Below are 20354 nucleotides of genomic sequence, written 5' to 3'. Positions count from 1 at the left end.
CCCGCCCTGTTAAGCCCCGCCCACCCAGGTGACAGTGGGCTCTGCCCTGGTGACTCCTGTAGGTGACAAAGTGACAAAGAGCCCCACCCACCCAGATTACACCACCACGCCCTGTTAAGCCCCGCCCACAGGGACAATGGGCTCTGTCACTCTCAGGTGACAAAGCGACAAACTGTCCCTTTTGGGGACAATGGGCTGTGCCATGGTGACTCCTGCAGGTGACAAAGTGACAAAGGGCTCCGCTCACCCTGGTGACTCCCCAGGTGACAATGAGCCCCACCCTGCTAAGCCCCGCCCACCTAGATTACATCACCGCATCCCTTAAGCCCCGCCCACCTATATGACATCACCACACACATCTAAGCCCCGCCCACCGCAGCTTTGGCCCCGCCCACCCCCCCTTTGGCCCCGCCCACCCCTGCCCGCCTTCAGTACCCCCCCTCAGCGCGACGCCATCTTTGAACCGGGCAGCGCCGATGGCAAAAACCACTCCGCCTGTTCTCCCCGGGATTTCCCCACCGCGCCAGCAGCGCCGCCGTGCTCGGTGACCTCCTCCCTCCCCGCCGCTCCTGTCATCTGCCACCTCCTCCCTCCCCGCCGCTCCCTCCCCTCACGGGGCGAACCAGGCCGCGGTGCTCCTTGCCCTCAACAAACATGGCGGCGGCGCCTTCACGCCTCCCCCCGTTGCGCGCGGTGATGACGAACCAGGGGCGCGACGGGCGGGGCGGCCGGGCCCGGGGAGGAGCGGCGGCGGTGAGGAGCTGAGGGGAGCGGATGGGAACCGGATGGGAACCGGAGGGGAACCGGAGGGATTGAAGGGATTGAGGGGGTTGAGGGGAAGGGAAAGCGCCGGGGGGCGGCGGGAGGAGAGGCCTGGCGCGGCCGGGGAGGTGGGCGAGGCCTGGGTGGAGCTGTTGGCCCCCTGAGGGGAGGCGGGCCTGGGGCGATGGGCTGAGGGGGGAATGGGGTTTGGGGTGGGAAAAGGGGGTTTGGGATGAGTTAAAGGGTGGGAAATGGGGTTTTTGGAAAGGTTAAAGGGTGGGAAATGGGGTCTGGGATGGGTTAAAGGGTGGGGAATGGGAGTTTGGGGTGGGTTAGGGGTGGGAAATGGAGTTTAGGGAGGATCAGGGGTGGGGAAAGGGAGTTTAGGATGAGTTAAAAGGTGGGAAATGGGGTTTTGGGATGGGTTAAAGGGTGGGAAAAGGGAGTTTGAGATGGGTTGGGGGTGGAAAATGGGAGTTTAGGGTGGGAAATGGGGTTTGGGATGGGTTAGGGTGGGAAAAAGGGTTTTTTGGAGAACTTTCCCTTAAAGGGGGAATTCTTTTCTTGGGAACTTTCCCATAAAAGGGGATATTTTTCTGTTAACTTCCCCACCAAAAACCCCACCAAAAACCTCACTAATCCCCACATTTCCATATTTCCCAGAGCTGAGGGATGCCCAAGCAGTTCCAGGGCAAGAACACCAAATCCAAAGATCTTCTCCTTTCTCTCTTTCCTCACTCCCCCCTCCAAAAAAAAAGAAAAAAAAAAAGATTTTTTGGGGGCACTTCCCCATTTAAAACCCCTCAAAAATCCCACAAAAACCCCTCCAAACCCCCACTTTTCCCCATTTCCCAGAGCTGAGGGATGCCCAAGAAGTTCCAGGGGGAGAACACCAAACCCCAACATCCTCTCTCTCTCCTCACTCCCCCCCCAAAAAAAAAAAAAGGAAAAAAAAGGAAAAAAAAGGAAAAAAAGAAAAAAAAAAAAAAAGATTTTTTTTCAGGGAACTTCCCCATCCAAAACCCCACTAATCCCCACTTTTCTGTGTTTCCCAGAGCTGAGGGATGCCCAAGAAGTTCCAGGGGGAGAACACCAAACCCCAACATCCTCTCTTGCTTCACTCTTCCCTTGGAATTTTTTTAGGTCAACTTTCTCATAAAAGAGGATATTTTTCTGATAACTTCTCCACCAAAACCCCACCAAAAACCCCACAAAACCCCATTTTTCCCCATTTCCCAGAGCACCTGAGGGATGCCCAAGAGGTTCCAGGGGGAGAACACCAAATCCCAACATCCACTCTTGCTTTTTTTTTAGGAACTTTCCCTTAAAAGCGGATTTTTTTTTGTTAACTTTCCCATAAAAGGGGATATTTTTCTGGGAACTTCCCCATCCAAAACCCCACCAAAAACCCCACCAAAAACCCCACAAAATCCCACTTTTCCCCATTTCCCAGACCTGAGGGATGCCCAAGCAGTTCCAGGGGGTGAACAGCAAATCCCAACATCCACTCTTGCTTTTTTTTAGGAACTTCCCAATAAGATGGGATATTTTTTTATTAACTTTCCCATAAAAGGGGATTTTTTTCTGGGAACTTCTCCACCAAAAACCCCACCAAAAACCCCACTAATCCCCACATTTCCCCATTCCCAGAGCTGAGGGATGCCCAAGAAGTTCCAGGGGGAAACACCAAATCCCAACATTCTCTCTTGCTTCACTCTTCTCTTGGGATTTTTTGGTCAACTTTCCCATAAAAGAGGATATTTTTCTGGGAACTTCCCCATCAAAACCCCACCAAAAACCCCACTAATCCCCATTTTTCTGTGTTTCCCAGAGCTGAGGGATGCCCAAGAGGTTCCAGGGGGAGAACAGCAAGTCGGCGGCTGCCCGCGCTCGCCGCGCCGAGGCCAAAGCCGCTGCCGACGCTCGGCGCCAGCAGGAGCTGGAGGATGAGCTCTGGAGGGATGAGGACAAGCACGTCATCAGGAAGGAGCAGAGGAAGGTGGGAGAGCTGGGGGGTTTTGGAGGGGTTTGGGATTTTTAGGGGGTTTTTTGGGGTTTTTGGGGGAATTTTTGGGGTTTTTTTGGGGGATTTTTGGGGATTTTTTGGGTTTTTGGGGGAATTTTGGGGATATTTTGGGGGATTTTTTTTTTTATTTTTTGGGGAGTTTTTTAGGAATTTTTGGGGAATTCTTGGGTTTTTTTTTTTCATTTTTGGGGATTTTTGGGGGATTTTTGGGGATTCCTTCAATCCCACCCAGAATTCCTTCAATCCCAGCTGGAATTCCTTCAATGCATTTTGGAATTCCCTCAATCCCACCCAGAATTCCCTCCATCCCACCCGAAATCCCCTCAATCCCTTATTTTCCCTCCGGAATTCCCGTTCCTCTCCCATTCCCAAACTCCAGCAATCCCACTCAGACACGCTCCGGCCTCGTTCCGCTCCCTTCCCTTCCCTCCTGCGGCTTTGCCCGTCATTCCCACCGATTTTTTGGGAACTTTCCAGCTTTTCCAGTCCCTTTCCAGCTTTTCCAGTCCCTCTCCAGCTCTTCCAGTCCCTTTCCAGCTTTTCCAGTTCCTTTCCAGCTTTTCCAGTCCCTTTCCATCTTTTCCAGTCCCTTTCCAGCCTTTCCAGTCCCTCTCCAGCTTTTCCAGGATCTCTTCAGAATTTTCCAGGACCTTTTCCAGTTCCTTTCCAGCTTTTCCAGGATCTTTCCAGCTTTTCCTGAAACTCTCCAGCTTTTCCAGTCCCTTTCCAGCTTTTCCAGTCCCTTTCCATCTTTTCCAGTCCCTTTCCAGCTTTTCCAGACCCTCTCCAGCTTTTTCAGGACTTTTCCAGTCCCTTTCCAGTCCCTCTCCATCTTTTCCAAGATCTCTCCAGCCTTTCCAGTTCCTTTCCATCTCTTCCAGGATCTCTCCAGCTTTTCCAGGATTTCTCCAGCTTTTCTTTTTTTCTTTTTTCTTTTTTCATTTTTCTTTTTTTCTTTTTTTCTTTTTTCTTTTTTCTTTTTTCTTTTTTCTTTTTTCTTTTTTCTTTTTTTTTCTTTTTTTTTCTTTTTTTTTTCTTTTTTTCTTTTTTTTCTTTTTTTTGTTTTTTCTTTTTTTTTCTCTTTTCTTTTTTCCTCCTTCCCTCTTTTTTCTCTTCTTTTACTCCTTTCCCTCTTTCCCTCTTTTCCTCAAATTTTAGGAAAATTCACAAACCCTCAAACCCAAACCTTTCAAACCTCAACTTTCCCATGGATTTCCCAAAATCCTCCACAATTCCCATTCCCACAAACACCTCAATCCCTCAAAAATCTGGGAGTTCTTTTTTCTCCTTTCTTTTTTCTTTCCCTTCTTTTGCTCTTTCCCTTTTCTTCTCTTTTTTCTCTTTTTTCTCTTTTCTCTCTCTTTTCTCTCTCTTTTCTCTCTCTTTTCTCTCTCTTTTCTCTCTCTTTTCTCTCTCTTTTCTCTCTCTTTTCTCTCTCTTTTCTCTCTCTTTTCTCTCTTTCTTTTCTCTCTTTTTTCTTTTCTCTTTTTTCTCCTCTTTTCTCTTTTCTCTTTTCCCCTCTTTTCTCTTTTTTCTCTTTTTTTCCTCTTTTCTCTTTTCTTCTCTTTTCTCTTTTCTCTTTTTTCTCTTTCCCTCCTTCCCTCTTTTTTCCCCAAATTCTAGGAAAATTCACAAACCCTCAAACCTTTCAAACCCCAAATCCCCATGGATTTCCCCAACTCCTCCACAATTCCCATTCCCACAAACCCCCCAACCCCTCCAAACCCCAGGAATTCACCCCAAATTTTCCCATTTTCCCCAGGAGGAGCGGGAGAAGCGGCGCCTGGAGCAGCTGGAGCGCAAGAAGGAGCTGCAGAGGCTGCTGGAGGAAGAAGATTCCAAACTGAAAGGGAAAAGTCCCAAGCAGGGAAATGCTGGGAAAGTCACCCGAGCGCAGATCGAGGAGAGCGTGAGGAGAGAGCAGCACAGGGAGAGCACTGAGACTGGTGGGGAGTGGGGAAAATTGGGAAAAAATGGGGAAAATTGGGATTGGGATGGGGAAAAGTGGGGAAAATTGGGATTGGGATGGGGAAAAGTGGGAAAAATTGGGATTGGGATGGGGAAAAGTGGGAAAAATTGGGATTGGGATGGGGAAAAGTGGGGAAAATTGGGATTGGGATGGGAATGGGGTGAGAAAATTGGGAAAAGTGGGGAATGGGAAAAGTTGGGAATGGGAAAAGTTGGGAATGGGAAAAGTTGGGAATGGGAAAAATTGGGAATGGGAAAGTTGAGATTGGGATGGGGAAAAGTGGGGAAAATTGGGATTGGGATAGGGAAAGTTGGGAAAAATTGGGATTGGGATGGGGAAAGTTGGGAAAAATTGGGATTGGGATGGGGAAAGTTGGGAAAAATTGGGATTGGGATGGGAAAAGTGGGGAAAATTGGGATTGGGATGGGGAAAGTTGGGAAAATTGGGATTGAGATGGGGAAATTGGGATTGAGATGGGGAAATTGGGATTGGGAATGGGGAAAAGGTGGGATTGGGATGGGGAAAGTTGAGACTGGGAAAAATTTGGATTGGCGATGGGAAAAGGTGGGGTGGGGAAAAGTTGGGAAAAATTTGGATTGGGATTGGGAAAAGGTGGGATGAGGACGGGAAACTGGGATTGGGATAGGGGAAAATTTGGATTGGGATGGGAAATTGGGATTGGGATGGGGAAAGTTGGGAATGGGAAAGTTGGGAAAAAGTGGGATTGGGATGGGAAAAATTGGGATTGGGATGGGAAAAATTTGGATTGGGAGAGTTGAGATTGGGAAAAATTGGGATTGGGGTGGGGAAAATTGGGATTGGGATGGGAAATTGGGATTTGGATGGGGAAAGTTGGGAATGGGAAAGTTGGGATGGGAAAAATTGGGATTGGGATAGGGAAAAATTGGGATTGGGATAGGGGAAAATTGGGATTGGGATGGGAAAAATTGGGATTGGGATAGGGAAAAATTGGGATTGGGATGGGGAAAAGTTGGGAATTGGAAAAGTTGGGAAAAAGTGGGATTGGGATGGGAAATTGGGATTGGGATGGGAAAAATTGGGATTGGGAAAATTGGGATTGGGAGAGTTGAGATTGGGAAAAATTGGGATTGGGGTGGGGAAAAGTAGGAAAAGTTGGGATTGGGATGGGAAAAGTTGGGAATGGGATGGGAAAGGTGGGATTGGGGTGGGGAAATTGGGATGGGAAAAAGTTGGGGAAAATTGGGATTGGGACGAGTTGGGAATGGGTAAAGTTGGGAAAAACTGGGATTGGGGTGGGGAAATTTGGGATGGGAATGGGGAAAGTTTGGGTTGAGAAAAGTTGGGATTGGGATAGGGAAAGTTGGGATTGGGGATGGGAAAAGTTGGGGTGGGGGAAAGTTGGGAAAAATTGGGATTGGGATGGGGAAAAGTTGGGATTGGGATGGGGAAAAACTGAGATAGGAAAAGCTGGGACTGAGAAAAGTTGGGAATTGGACAGGGAAGATTGAGATTGGGTCAGGGAAAGTTGGGATTGGGGATGGGAAAAGTTGGGAATGATGGTGGGGAAAAGTGGGAATGGGATGGGAAAATTGGGAATGGAAAAAGTTGGGAAAAATTGGGATTGGGGTGGGAATGGGGTGGGAAAAGTGGGAATGGGGTGGGGAAAAATTTGGGTTGGGAAAGTTGGGATGGGATGGGATGGGATGGGGAAAGTTGGGAATGATGGGGGGAAAAGTTGAGTTGGGGAAAAATTGGGATGGAAAATAGGAAAATTGAGTTTTCCAAAGGAGAAATTGAGTTTTCCAAAGGAGAAATTGAGTTTTCCAAAGGAGAAATTGAGTTTTCCAAAGGAGAAATTGAGTTTTCCAAAGGAGAAATGGAGTTTTCCAAAGGAGAAATGGAGTTTTCCAAAGGAGAAATGGAGTTTTCCAGATGGAAAATGGAGTTTTCCAGAGGGAAAATGGAGTTTTTTAAATGAAAAATGGAGTTTTCCAAAGGAGAAATTGAGTTTGCTAGAGAAAAAAATTGGAGTTTTCCAGAGGAAAAATTGGAGTTTTCCAGAAGAAAAATTGGAGTTTTCCAGAGGAAAAAGAAGGCTGGGGCAGGGGGGTGGAAAGGAAAAAGAAAAAGAGAAGTAAAGCTTTCCAGAGGAAAAATGGAGTTTTCCAGAGGGACAAAATCAAAGTTTTCCAAAGGAAAAAAAAAGAATTTTCCAGAGGAAAAAAAGAGTTTTTCAGAGTGAAAACTGAGGTTTTTGGAGGAAAAAATTGAGTTTTCCAGGGAAAACCAGACTTTCCCAGCAGGAACCCCTCACTCCAGGCTGGCTTTCCCATTTTTCCCGTTTTCCCAGCAGTGGAGAAGGAGAAATCCCACCTGGAGTTGCCTCTGGAGGAGAACCTGAACCGGCGGCTGCAGGAGGAGGGAGCCCTGGAGGCTCGGACCATCGAGGATGCCATCGCCGTGCTCAGGTGGGCAAATCCCGGGAATTCTCACCCTTGGAATGCCCAGCAATTCCTGGAATTCTTCAGGGGTATTCCCTGAAAATTTGTGGGGTTTCAGCCTTGGGATTCCCAGGATTTTCCAGTGGATATTCCCTGAAAATTGGTGGGTTTTCACCCATGGAATTTCCAGGAATTCCCAATGGATATCCCCCAAAAACACTGATATTTTACCCTTGGAGTTCCCTGGGAATTCCTGGGAATTCTCCAGGGATATCTCCAAAAAATAGGTGGGGTTTCAGCCTTGGGGTTCCCAGGAATTCGTGGTGGATATTCCCTAAAAACACTGGGATTTTACCCTTGGAATTCCCAGGAGTTCCCAGTGGATATTCCCTAAAAACACTGGGATTTCAGCCTTGGAGTTCCCAGGAATTCCTGCTGGATATTCCCTGAAAATGGATGGGTTTTCACCTGTGGAATTCCTGGGAATTCCCACTGGATATCCCCCAAAAACACTGGGATTTCACCCTTGGAGTTCCCTATGGAATTTCCAGGAATTCCCAGTGGATATTCCCTGAAAACACTGGGATTTCCCCCTTGGAGTTCCCAGGAATTCATGGAATTCTCCAGGGATATCCCCAAAAAATGGGTGGGGTTTCAGCCTTGGGATTCTCAGGATTTTCCAGTGGATATTCCCTGAAAATGGATGGGTTTTCACCCGTGGAATTCCCACTGGATATTCCCCAAAACCACTGGGATTTCACCCTTGGAATTCCCAGGATTTCCCACTGGATATCCCTGCAAAGCACTGGGATTTCAGCCTTGGAATTCCCAGGAATTCATGGTGGATATTCCCTAAAAACACTGGGATTTCAGCCTTGGAGCTCCCTTGGGAATTCCTGGAATTCTCCAGGGATATCCCCAAAAAAATGGGTGGTTTTTCACCCTTGGAATTCCCAGAAATTCATGGTGGATATTCCCTAAAAACACTGAGATTTCACCCTTGGAATTCTCAGGAATTCCTGCTGGATATTCCCTGAAAATGGGTGGGTTTTCGCCTGTGGAATTCCTGGGAATTCTCCAGGGATATCCCCAAAAAACACTGGGATTTCACCCTTGGAGTTCCCTATGGAATTTCCAGGAATTCCCAGTGGATATTCCCTGAAAACACTGGGATTTCCCCCTTGGAGTTCCCAGGAATTCATGGAATTCTCCAGGGATATCCCCAAAAAATGGGTGGGGTTTCAGCCTTGGGATTCCCAGGATTTTCCAGTGGATATTCCCTGAAAATGGATGGGTTTTCACCCGTGGAATTCCCACTGGATATTCCTCAAAACCACTGGGATTTCAGCCTTGGAATTCCCAGGAATTCCCCATGGATATCTCCAAAATGGGTGGGATTTCACCCTTGGAATTCCCAGGATTTCCCACTGGATATCCCTGCAAAGCACTGGGATTTCAGCCTTGGAATTCTCAGGAATTCCTGCTGTGTATCCCCCAAAAACACTGGGATTTCAGCCTTGGAATTTCCAGGATTTTCCAGTGGATATTCCCTAAAAACACTGGGATTTCAGCCTTGGAATTCCCAGGAATTCATGGTGGATATCTCTCAAAAACACTGGGATTTACCCTTGGAGTTCCCTAGGGAATTCCTGGGAATTTTCTAGGGATATCCCCAAAAAATGGGTGGGTTTTCACCCTTGGAATTCCCAGAAATTCATGGTGGATATTCCCTAAAAACACTGAGATTTCACCCTTGGAATTCTCAGGAATTCCTGCTGGATATTCCCTGAAAATGGATGGGTTTTCGCCTGTGGAATTCCTGGGAATTCTCCAGGGATATCCCCAAAAAATGGGTGGGGTTTCAGCCTTGGGTTTCCCAGGAATTCATGGTGGATATTCCCTAAAAACACTGAGATTTTGCCCTTGGAATTCTCACGAGTTCCTAGTGGGTATTCCCTAAAAACACTGGGATTTCACCCTTGGAATTCCCAGGAATTCATGGTGGATATCCCCCAAAAACACTGGGATTTACCCTTGGAGTTCTCTAGGGAATTCCCAGGAATTCCCAGTGGATATCCCCAAAAAATGGGTGGAATTTCAGCCTTGGGGTTTCTATCCCGATGGTGAATCCTGGGACTCCCTGAGTCCATTTCCTTTGGGATTGTGGTTATCCCTGGCTCCATTTCCTTTGGGATCAGGACTATTCCTGGATCCATTCCCTTTGGGATCGGGGCTATCCCTGTGCCCATCCCCTCAGGATTGGGGTTATCCCTGGATCCATTTCCTTCGGGATTAGGGTTATTGCTGGATCCATTCCTTTGGGAATAGGGTTATTCCTGGGTCCATTTCCTTTGGGATCAGGGCTATCCCTGGCTCCATTCCCTTCGGGTTTGGAGTTACCCCTGAGTCCATTCCTTTTGGGATCAGGGCTATCCCTAGATCCATTTCCTTAGTGACTGGGGTTTCCCTGCTATCCCTGGATCCATCCCCTCAGGATCAGGGCCATCCCTGGATCCATTCCCTTTGGGATCAAATTCCTTTGAGGTCATCTGCTTCGGGATTAGGGTTATCCCTGGCTCCATTCCTTTTGGGATCCAGTTCCTTTGAGGTCATCTCCTTTGGGATCAAGGCTATCCCTGGGTCCCTTTCCTTCGGGATTGGGGTTATCCCTGAGACCATTTCCTTTGGGATTGGGGTATCCCTGGATCCACTCCTTTCGGGATTTGGGGTTTCCCTGCTATCCCTGGGTTCATTTCCTTTTGGGATTGGAGTTATCCCTGGAATTGTTTCCTTGGGGATCAGGACCATCTCGAGGTCCATTTCCTTTGGGATTGGGGTTATCCCTGGGGCTGTTAGCTTTGGGATTGGGATATCCCTGGGGCCATTCCCTTTGGGATTGGGGTTAACCCTGGCTTCATTCCTTTTGGGATTAGGGTTATCCCTGAGACCATTCCCTTTGGGATCAGGGCTATTCCTGGCTCCATTCCCTTTGGGATTGGATTTATCCCTGGGTCCATTCCTTTGGGATTGGGACCATCCCTGGGTCCATTTCCTTCGGGATTGGGGTTATCCCTAGGGCTGTTTGCTTTGGGAATCCCTGAGGTCATTTCCTTTGGGATCAGGGCTATTCCTGGGTCCATTCCTTTGGGATTGGGGTTATCCCTGGATCCATTCCTTTGGGATTAGGGCAGTCCCTGGGTCCATTCCTTTTGGGATCAGGGTTATCCCTGACTCCATCCCTTCGGGATCAAGGCTATCCCTGGCTCCATTTCCTTTGGGATTGGGGTTATCCCTGGATCCATTCCATTTGGGATCAAGGCTATCCCTGTGCCCATTCCCTTTGGGATTGGGGTTATCCCTGGGTCCATTCCCTTTGGGATTTGTTTCCTTTGAGGCCATTCCCTTTGGGGTCAGGGCTATCCCTGGATCCCTTCCTTTGGGATCAGGGCTATCCCTGGGTCCATTTCCTTTGGGATTGGGGTTATCCCTGGATCCATTCCCTTTGGGATTGGGGTTAACCCTGGCTTCATTCCTTTTGGGATTAGGGTTATCCCTGAGTCCATGCTCTTTGGGATCAGGACCGTCCCTGGATCCATTCGCTTCGGGACTGGGGTTATCCCTGGATCCATTCCCTTTGGGATCCAATTCCTTTGAGACCATTCCCTTTGGGATCAAGGCTATTTCTGGCTCCATTCCCTTTGGGATTAGGGTTATCCCTGGATCCATTCCTTTGGGACTGGGGCCATCCCTGGCTCCATTTTTTCTGGATTGGGGTTATCCCTGGGTCCATTCCCTTTGGGATCAGGGCTATCCCTGGCTCCATCCCCTCGGGTTTGGGGTTACCCCTGGCCCCATTCCCTTGGGATTGGGGTTATCCCTGGCTCCATTCCCTTTGGGATCAAGGCTGTCCCTGAGTCCATTTCCTTCGGGATTGGGGTTATCCTTGACTCTATTACCTTCGGGATCAGGGCTATTCCTGGATCCATCCCTTCGGGATCAAGGCTATCCCTGGCTCCATTTTTTTCTGGATTTGGCTTACCCCTGGCTCCATTCCCTTCGGGACCAACCCCTCTCTCCCCCCCAAACCCCTCAGTGTGTCGCAGGACGCCGAGCGTCACCCCGAGCGGCGGATGAAAGCAGCGTTTTCCGCCTTCGAGGAGCAGCAGCTGCCGCGGCTGAAACGCGAAAACCCCAACATGCGCCTCTCGCAGCTCAAGCAGCTCCTGAAGAAAGAGTGGATGAAATCCCCGGAAAACCCCATGAACCAGAGGCACAGGGCTTACAACAGCCAGAAGTAGGACTGCAACGGGAATTCCCAACTTCCCCCTGGACTGGGATTTTTGGGGTTTTTTTCCGGGGAATTCAGGAAGATTTCTCGGGTTTGATTTGGCTGCTGGTTTGTTTTTTTTTTTCTGTGGTGGGGTTTGGGGTGTGGGGTCAGAGTGGTGCCAATGGGTTCCTGGAATTCCTGGTTTTTCTTGGAAAAAGGCGGATCTGGGTGGGGAAAACACTTCTTGGGGTTTCCCTGTTGGGATTCTGGAAGCATCGTGTTGGAATTCTGGAAAAATCCCATGGAAAACTCCTGATCTTCATTCCCAGATTGTCATCCTTGGTGTCCTTGAAGGAATTCCAGGAGGAGGATTGGGAAGAGGGAAAATCCCTCAGGAAGGAATGGGAAAAGCCAAACCCCAGCCTGATTCCAACCTTCCCCAAAATTCCTGGTTTTTCTTGGAAAAAGGCGGATCTGGGTGGGGGAAACACTTCTTGGGGTTTCCCAGTTGGAATTCTGGAAGCATCGTGTTGGAATTCTGGAAAAATCCCATGGAAAACTGCTGATCTTCATTCCCAGATTGTCATCCTTGGTGTCCTTGAGGGAATTCCAGGAGGAGGGTTGGGAAGAGAAAATCCCATTTCCCTGGAGGGAGGAATGGGAAAAGTCTGATTTCCACCTTCCCGGAATTCCCAGTTTTCCCAGAAAAAAGCAGCTCCAGGTTGGAGCAACACCTCCCAAGCTTTCCCTGTCGGAATTCTGGAAAAATCCCATGGAAAACTCCCAATTTCCATTCCCAGAGCTTCATCCTTGGTGTCTCTGAGGAGATTCCAGACTGGAATTCCTGTTCCTCTTTATCCAAATGGGAGCAGGAAGGTTGGGAAGAGAGAAAATCCTGTTCCTCCCACACCCCAGCTGGATTCCCACCTTCCCTGGGGGGACAGGTGACATTCCTGGGGCTCCAGGTGACATTCCTGGTGTTCCAGGTGACATTCCCGGTGTTCCAGGTGACATTCCTGGTGTCCTCTGGGCTCCAGGAGGGGCTGAAGCCCCAAATCCGGATATTTTGGAATTCCCAAAGAAGGGATTTTCCTGCTTTTCCCAGTTTTTTCCCAGGTTTGGGGTGGGAATTCCCATGGGAAGGGGAGGTGACATCCCAGTCTTTTGGGAATGCTGGAATCCTCGGGAATGGGATCTGGAAATCCTCTGGAATTTTCCCTGTGTTTTCCCATAATTTGGGAAGGAAATTCCCTGTTTTCCAATCATTTGGGAAGGAAATTCTCTGTCTTTTCCCATCCTTTGGGAAGGAAATTCCTGACCCCAAATCCCATGGGATCGATTCAAACTCATCCCTTGGGGTGACAATTCCCAAAATTCCCGACCCCAAATCCCATGGGATTGATTCAAACTCATCCATTCCCAAAATTCCCGACCCCAAATCCCATGGGATCAGTCTTGGGGTGACAATTCCCAAAATTCCTGACTCCAAATCCCATGGGATCAATTCAAACTCATCCCTTGAGGTGGCAATTCCCGACCCCAAATCCTTTGGGGTGACAATTCCCAAAATTCCTGACCCCAAATCCCATGGGATCGATTCAAACTCATCCATTCCCAAAATTCCTGACCCCAAATCCCATGGGATCGATTCAAACTCATCCATTCCCAAAATTCCTGACCCCAAATCCCATGGGATTGACTCAAACTCATCCATTCCCAAAATTCCCAACCCCAAATCCCATGGGATTTATTCAAACTCATCCCTTCCCAACCCCACACCTTCATTTTGGGGCTTCCCAAAATTCCCAAATCCATCCCGGGAGGAATGACCCTCCAGCCTCATCCCAAATCCCCTTCGGTGTGTTTGAATCTGATTAAAATTTAAAAAAAAAATCCTAAATTCCTTGGAAATCAAGGAAGGAATCATTCGGGAAGGGTTTTTGGGGGAATTCCTTTTGTGTTTTGTTTTATTCCTGAAATTCTGGGAAATCCTGCTGGAATTGGGGGTGAGATTTGGGGTGAATCCCCCGGATTTGGGGGAATCCTCCATTCCTCTTAGGATTTGGGGTGAATCCTTGGGATTTGGGGGAATCTCACAGTGTGGATTTTGGGGTGAATCCCCCAGATTTGGGGGATCCTGCAGTGTGGGATTTGGGGGGAATCCTCGGGATTTGGGGGAATCCTCTGTGCAGGATTTGGGGTAAATCCCCCAATTTGGGAAAATCCCGCAGTGTGGGATTTGGGGTGAATCCCTCAGGATTTGGGGAAATCCCATGTGCAGATTTTGGGGTGGATCCCCTGTTCTCCTCGGATTTGGGGGAATCCCATGTGCAGGATTTGGGGTGAGTCCCCCAGATTTGGGGAAATCCCATATGCGGGATTTGGGTGAATCCCCCGGATTTGGGGAAATCCCATGTGCAGGATTTGGGATGGATACCCTGTTCCCCTGGGAATTTGGGGAAATCCCACAGTGCAGGTTTTGGGGTGAATCCCCCGGATTTGGGGGAATCCCGCAGTGTGGGATTTGGGGTGAATCGCCCGGATCTGGGGGAATCCCACAGTGCAGATTTTGGGGTGAATCCCCCGGATTTGGGGAAATCCCATATGCGGGATTTGGGTGAATCCCCCGGATTTGGGGAAATCCCACGTGCAGCTTTTGGGATGGATACCCTTTTCCCCTGGGAATTTGGGGAAATCCCACAGTGCAGGTTTTGGGGTGAATCCCCCGGATTTGGGGGAATCCTGCAGTGTGGGATTTGGAGTGAACCCCCAGGATTTGGGGAATCCCATATGCAGGATTTGGGGTGAATCCCCCGGATCTGGGGGAATCCCACAGTGCAGATTTTGGGGTGGATTCCCCGTTTCTCTCGGGATTTGGGGTGAATCCCCGGGATAACCGGGGGGGTCCCGGTGTTTCCCCCCCCAGAATCGGGATTCCCCGCCCCTCCCCCATCGGGGATTCCCCCTCCCCCTTTAGCCATCGGGGGGGGGAGGGGTTGCCATGGCAACCGGCCGGAGGGGGGCGACATTGCCATGGCAACCGGGTGGAGGGGGGAGCAATGTTGCCATGGCAACCGGAGGAGTGGTTGCCATGGTAACCGGCGGGGGGGCGGCGGTCACGAGGCTCCGGGATTCTCCCGCGCAGCCGCGTGGGGCTCGAACTGGGCAACCCCCGGTGTGGGGTAACCCTATGGGTGTGGGGTATCCCTGTCGGTATGGGGTAACCCTATGGGTGTGGGGTAACCCTATGGGTGTGGGGTATCCCTGTCGGTATGGGGTATACTCCTCCGGTGTGGGGTAACCCTATGGGTATGGGGTATCCCTATGGGTATGGGGTAAATCCCCGGTATGGGATAACTCTATGGGTATGGGGTATCCTCCTCCCGGTATGGGGTATCCCTATAGGTATGGGGTATCCTCACCCGGTGTGGGGTAACATCCCCGGTATGGGGTATCCCTATCGGTATGGGGTGTCCTCCTCCCGGTATGGGGTATCCTCTGGTGTGGGGTATCCCTATCGGTATGGGGTAACCCACACAGTATGGGGTAACCATACCCCCGGTATGGGGTATCTCCTCCGGTGTGGGGTAACCCCCCCGATATGGGGTATCCTCCACCCGGTATGGGGTATCCTCACCCTCGGTATGGGGTATCCCTATCGGTATGGGGTATCCCTATCGGTATGGAGCATCCCCGCACCGGGAATCCTGCGTCGCCCCCTCCCCCCATATCGGGTATCCCCTCCATCCTCCCCCGCACCGGGAATCCCTCCCGCCCCCGCACCGGGTATCCCTTCCCATCCCCCCGGCACCGGGAACCCTGCCGCCCCCGTACTGGGCATCGCCCCCCGTATCGGGTATCCCCCCCACACCCACACCGGCATCCCCCCTGCACCGGAATCCCCCCGTATCGGGTATCCCTCCCATCCCCCCGGCACCGGGAATCCTGCCGCCCCCATACCGAGCATCTCCCCCCGTACCGGGTATCCCCAACCCACACAGGGCATCCTGCACCGGAATCCCCGTATCGGGTATCCCTTCCCATCCCCGGTACCGGAATCCTGCCTCCCCGTACCGGGCATCTCCCCATACCGGGTATCCCCACACCGGGCATCCCCCCGGCACCGGAATCCTCCCGTATCGGGTATCCCTCCCATCCCCCCCGGATCGGCTATCCCACCCATCCCCCCGGCACCGGGAATCCTGTCCCCGCCGTGCCGGGCATCCCCGGTACAGGGTATCCCTTCCCATCCCCCCGGATCGGGTATCCCTTTACCATCCCCCCGGCACCGGGAATTCCACCCCCGCACCAGGTTTTCCCTCCGCCCCCGCCCGGTGCCACCTCCGCAGCGCTACCGCCCCTGCAGCACAGCCCCCCTGTCACCCCCCTGTCACCCCCCTGCCACCCTCCTGCCACCCCCCGGGACTGCGGGGTGGAACCGGACACTGACAGGGACACACGGACACGGGGACAGGGACACACCGACACGGGGACAGGGAAACGGACACGGGGACAGGGACACACCGACACACGGACAGGGACACACGGACAGGGAAACGGACACACCGACACACGGACACGGGGACAAGGACACACCGACACACGGACACGGGGACACGCGTGTCACCCTCTTCCCGCACACCCCTTGCTCACACCCCGCTCTGCACTCCCGCCTTGCACAATCCCGGTTCACACTCCGCCCTATACAATCCCCGCTTCACACTCCGCCCTACACAATCCCCTGTGCACAGCTCTCTGCTCACACCTGCCCTACACAATCCCCTGTGCACAGCTCCATGCTCACACTCACCCTACACAATCTCCTGTGCTCACATCTTGCTCTGCACGATCCCCTGTTCACTTCCCGCCCTACACAATCCCCTGTGCACAGCTCCCTGCTACACACCCAGCCCTACACATCCTACAACCCTGCTCTGCACAATCTCCGTGCTCACACCCGCCCTACACAATCCCCTGTTCACAGCTCTCTGCTCACACCCCGCCCTACACAACCTACAGCCCAGCTCTGCACAATCCCCTGTGCACTGCCCACCCTACACAATGCCCTGCTCACACCTCCCTGTTCACACCTGCCCTACACAACCTCCTGTGCTCACATCCTGCTCTGCACAATCCCCTATTCACACCCACCCTACACAATCCCCTGCTCACACCTCCCTGCTCACACCTCCCTGTTCACACCTGCCCTACACAACCTCCTGTGCTCACACCTTGCTCTGCACAATCCCCTATTCACACCCGCCCTACACAATCCCCTGCTCACAGCTCTCTGCACACACTCACCCTACACAATCCCCTATTCACACCCGCCCTACACAATCCCCTGCTCACTCCCCGCCCTACACAATCCCCTGTTCACATCTCTCTGCTCACACCCTGCCCTACACAATCCCCCCTTCTCAGCTCTCCGCTCACACTCACCCTACACATCTCCCTGCTCACTCCCCGCCCTACACAATCCCCTGTTCACATCTCCCTACTCACACCCTGCCCTACACAATCCCGTGTTCACACCCCAATTCCCACCCCTCCTTGCACACCCCAATGCCCACCCCAATCCCTATCCCTCCTTGCACACCCCAATTCCCACCCAATCCCCGCCTCGCCCCCCAGCTCTTTATTCCCCGCACACCTCACCCCGCTCCCCCCAAACCCACCCCACACCCCATAAAACCCCCCCGAGCACCCTCACCCCCTCCTTGCACACTCGTGTGCCCCATGCCAGCGCCGCGTGACAAAGCAGCGGGCGGGGCCGCGGCACGGTGTCACCCCCAGTGTCACCCACCCCAAACCCGGGGGTCCCCCCGCGCCCCCTCCCCACCCCGGTGACACCGAGGGCTTCGGTGTGCAAAGCCACCCGCGGGGGTTCCCCGGTGTCGCCGGCGGTGTCCCCAGCGGGTCCCGGGCCGGGTGGGGGTCGCGGGTGGGCGATCGCCCCCAGCCCCGCGGGTGCGGCGGCGAGCGTGGGGGGAGAGCCGGGCAGGCGGCGGAATTCATCCGCAGCGGCGGCGGGAAGCCCCGGGAAGCACCGGGAGAAGCCCCGGGACGCACCGGGAGGCTCCGGGAGAAGCCCCGGGGAGCCCCGGGAAGCACCGGAAAGCCCCGGGAAGCACCGGCAAGCCCCGGGAAGCACCGGAAAGCCCCGGGAAGCCCCGGGAGAAGCCCCAGGGAGCCCCGGGAAGCACCGGCAAACGCCGGGAAGCACCGGGAGAAGCCCCGGCAAGCCCCGGGAGAAGCCCCAGGGAGCCCCGGGAAGCACCGGGAAGCCCTGGGAAGCCCCGGGAAGCACCGGGAGAAGCCCCGGGGAGCCCCGGCAGGCGGCGGGGCGGGTGCGCGCGGCTGCGCGTGCGAGCGGCATCGCCACGGCGCCGCATCGCCGCCGCCCGCAGCCCCCGCGCTGGGGAAACCGAGGCACGGCGCGGCCGTGACGGGCTCGGCGGCACGGCGGGCCCGCTGCGCAGGGTCGCCCCCGGCCCCCGGTAACGGCACCGGAACCTCCCGGGATCCCGCACGTGCCGCCGCCGCCACCGGGCCATGGTCAGCGGCGGCAGCGCCCGAGGGCAGCGCAGGCCGGGGGCTGGCTGCAGGTGGGTGAATTTGGGCAGGGGGCAGGCAGGGTGGGGAGCCCCCCGCCGCTCCGGGAGGCACTGCCGGTACCGGGAACTCCCCGGGAATCCCCGCATTCCCGGGAATCCCCGGCTGGCGAGGGAAGCTCCCGGCGCAGTGCGGCCCGGGGGGGTTCGTTCGGGGAGGGGGCGACACCGGGGGGCTTCCCCGGGGCTTCCCCGGTGCTCCGAGGGTCCGGAATTCCCGCGGCCTGCTCGGCCAGCCCCCGGTGCGGCGGGAAGGAGGGAGGGAGGCAGGGGGGGACAGCGGGGGCGCGGGAGGAGCCCCCGGCGGTGACAAGGAGGACGAGGCGGCGGTGACTGCGCCCGGCTAAAAATATCCGCGGCTGCCACCCACCACCAGCGCCGCGGCCTCAAGGTCACTGCCCCGCCGGGGGGGACGCGGGGGCGTGGGGCGGGGAAGCCCCCAACCCCCCCGCGCCGCGCCGCGCCTCCCGCGCGCCGCCAGTGTCGCCAGTGTCGCTCCGCCGCGCCGAGAGCCGCCAGCGCCCGCCGCCCCCGCGCCACCGGCACATGTCCCCGCCGCCCCCCGGAGTGTCCCCAGGCTCCCCGTAGCGCGGGGCTGTGGCAAGTGAGCGGCAGAGGGGGTGGTGGCGGTGTGGGGACACTCCGGAGGGGGTGGTGGCGGGGGGGACACCGAGCGTGGCGTTCTCCGGTGTGGGTGTGGGGACAGCGGGGACAGCGGGGACTCCCTGCCTGCGGCGTTTGTGGTGTGGGGACATCAGGGACGCCTTTGCTGCGGGGGTTGTGGCCTGGGGACATCAGGGAGAGCCTCCTTGCGGGGGTTGTGGCCTGGGGACAGCGGGGACACCCTGCCTGAGGGTGTGGGGACAGCGGGGATGTCCTGCCTGCGGGGTTTGTCGCGTGGGGACACCGGGGACTCCCTCCCTGTCGGGTCTGTGGTCTGGGGACATCAGGAAGACTCTCCCTGAGGGTGTGGGGACAGCGGGGACACCCTCCCTGCGGGGTGTGTTGTGTGGGGACATCAGGGACGCCTTCCCTGCGGGGTTGGTGGTGTGGGGACAGCGGGGACTCCCTCCTTGACTGTGTGGGGACACCAGGGACACCCTTCATGCGGGGTTTGTGATGTGTGAACAAAGGGAATGTCCTGCTGGAGGGGTGTGGGGACATCAGGGACACCCTCCCTTCAGGGTTTGTGGTCTGGGGACATCAGGGAGACTCTCCCTGAGGGTGTGGGGACAGCAGGGACACTCTCCCTTCAGGGTTTGTGGCCTGGGGACAGCGGGGACTCCCTCCCTGAGGGTGTAGGGACAACGGGGATGTCCTGGCTGCGGGGTTTGTCGTGTGGGGACATCAGGGACACCCTCCGTGCGGGTGTGGGGACATCAGGGACACCCTCCCTGCTCGGGGCAATCCCCAGCGGGCGGAGTCAGGGGATTTGGGGTTCCCCGTGCTTGGGGACAATGTGGCTGCTGTCCCCAAAGGTGTGAGCACACTTGAGGGGCTGCTCGGGGCTGCCCGGGTTTGGCCACCAGCTGCTGGGGAGGCCTCGGTGACACGGGGGGTGACAGCGATGGCACAGCGAGGTGGCACCGATGGCACAGCGGGGTGGCACTGATGGCACACCGCGGTGACACCGATGGCACAGCGGGGTGGCACCAATGACACACCGGGGTGGCACCAATGGCACACCGGGGTGACACCCAGCTCAGCACCCACCAAAACCGGGGTGCCACAACCAGCCCGGCCCGAGCCGGCGGTGCCACCGTGGTGTCACCTCCCGCAGCCACCGCTGCCGAGCCCGGGGTGGCACCGGGGGCTCCCGGCGGGTGTCACCACCGCGTGCTCCTCGCGGCCTCGACGTGCGGGGCTCAGCCCTCGAGGTGTGGCCCTTGGGGACACCGCGGGGCCCTCGCGACCTTCGCGGTGACCTTGGCGCACCCCCGGCGACACCGGGTGGGCACGGCGGGGGCTGCGGGGACTGCGGGGACCCCCGCCCTGCACGCCCCGCTTTGGGGGATCCCCGCGAGTTTTGGGGGATCCCCGCTCCCCGCGGGCTTGGCGGCGGCGGGGGGGTGGCGGTGACCCCCGTGTGTCCCCCGTGTCGCCCCGGTGTCCCCCGGAGTGGCCCGGGCGGGGGTCGCGGTGGCCCGCGGGGGCAGCCAGGCGGAGCGGCTTTGTCCTGCGGCTGAGCCGAGCGCGTGGGGGAGGCGCAGGGAGAGCCCGGAGCAGCGGCGGCGGCGGTGGCGGTGGTGGCTTTGTCTGGGGACAAAGCGCGCTGGTGGCGCAGGGGGGG

General features: G+C 54.9%; 2 protein-coding genes and 1 long non-coding RNA gene across 4 annotated transcripts; 2 read left to right on the top strand and 1 right to left on the bottom strand.

The window, feature by feature from the left end:
- Positions 1-682: 682 nt before the first annotated feature.
- LOC146420447 (coiled-coil domain-containing protein 124-like) lies at positions 683-11565 on the top strand. 2 transcript variants are annotated; one of them, XM_085048260.1, is made up of 5 exons: positions 683-753; positions 2594-2761; positions 4551-4734; positions 7093-7207; positions 11274-11565. In XM_085048260.1, the coding sequence occupies exons 2-5, from the start codon at positions 2603-2605 to the stop codon at positions 11476-11478; spliced, it is 663 nt and encodes a 220-aa protein (XP_084904386.1). In that variant the 5' UTR covers positions 683-753; positions 2594-2602; the 3' UTR covers positions 11479-11565. The 2 variants fall into 2 exon arrangements, with proteins under 2 accessions (XP_084904386.1, XP_084904385.1); XM_085048259.1 differs by having other exon boundaries at positions 7090-7207.
- On the bottom strand, positions 1553-2175 carry LOC146420448 (uncharacterized). The gene is made up of 3 exons (XR_014849140.1): positions 2113-2175; positions 2007-2079; positions 1553-1619 (listed from the first exon to the last, which is right to left on the bottom strand). It is a non-coding gene; the product is annotated as an uncharacterized LOC146420448 (long non-coding RNA).
- Positions 11566-11631: 66 nt separating the features above from the next.
- On the top strand, positions 11632-13384 carry LOC146420446 (uncharacterized). The gene is made up of 4 exons (XM_085048265.1): positions 11632-11635; positions 12054-12394; positions 12437-13053; positions 13223-13384. Exons 1-4 carry the CDS (start codon positions 11632-11634, stop codon positions 13326-13328), a joined length of 1068 nt encoding a protein of 355 aa, XP_084904391.1. The 3' UTR covers positions 13329-13384.
- Positions 13385-20354: the final 6970 nt, after the last annotated feature.

This window comes from Lichenostomus cassidix, unplaced genomic scaffold (genome assembly GCF_008360975.1).
Source record: "Lichenostomus cassidix isolate B80296 unplaced genomic scaffold, HeHo_3.0 HiC_scaffold_815, whole genome shotgun sequence".
Taxonomy (NCBI): domain Eukaryota; kingdom Metazoa; phylum Chordata; class Aves; order Passeriformes; family Meliphagidae; genus Lichenostomus; species Lichenostomus cassidix.
Note: the sequence above shows the minus strand (reverse complement) of the source record. Positions and strands in the feature narration are given on the sequence as shown.

Coding starts and splice junctions, on each gene's coding strand:
- LOC146420447 (XM_085048259.1), top strand. CDS start 2,603: ATGCCCAAGAGGTTCCAGGGGGAGAACAGCAAGTCGGCGGCTGCCCGC. Junction 2,762..4,550: donor TCAGGAAGGAGCAGAGGAAG/GTGGGAGAGCTG, acceptor CATTTTCCCCAG/GAGGAGCGGGAGAAGCGGCG. Junction 7,208..11,273: donor GATGCCATCGCCGTGCTCAG/GTGGGCAAATCC, acceptor CAAACCCCTCAG/TGTGTCGCAGGACGCCGAGC.
- LOC146420446 (XM_085048265.1), top strand. Junction 12,395..12,436: donor CACCTTCCCTGGGGGGACAG/GTGACATTCCTG, acceptor CTGGTGTTCCAG/GTGACATTCCCGGTGTTCCA. Junction 13,054..13,222: donor TCCCATGGGATCGATTCAAA/CTCATCCATTCC, acceptor TCCCTTCCCAAC/CCCACACCTTCATTTTGGGG.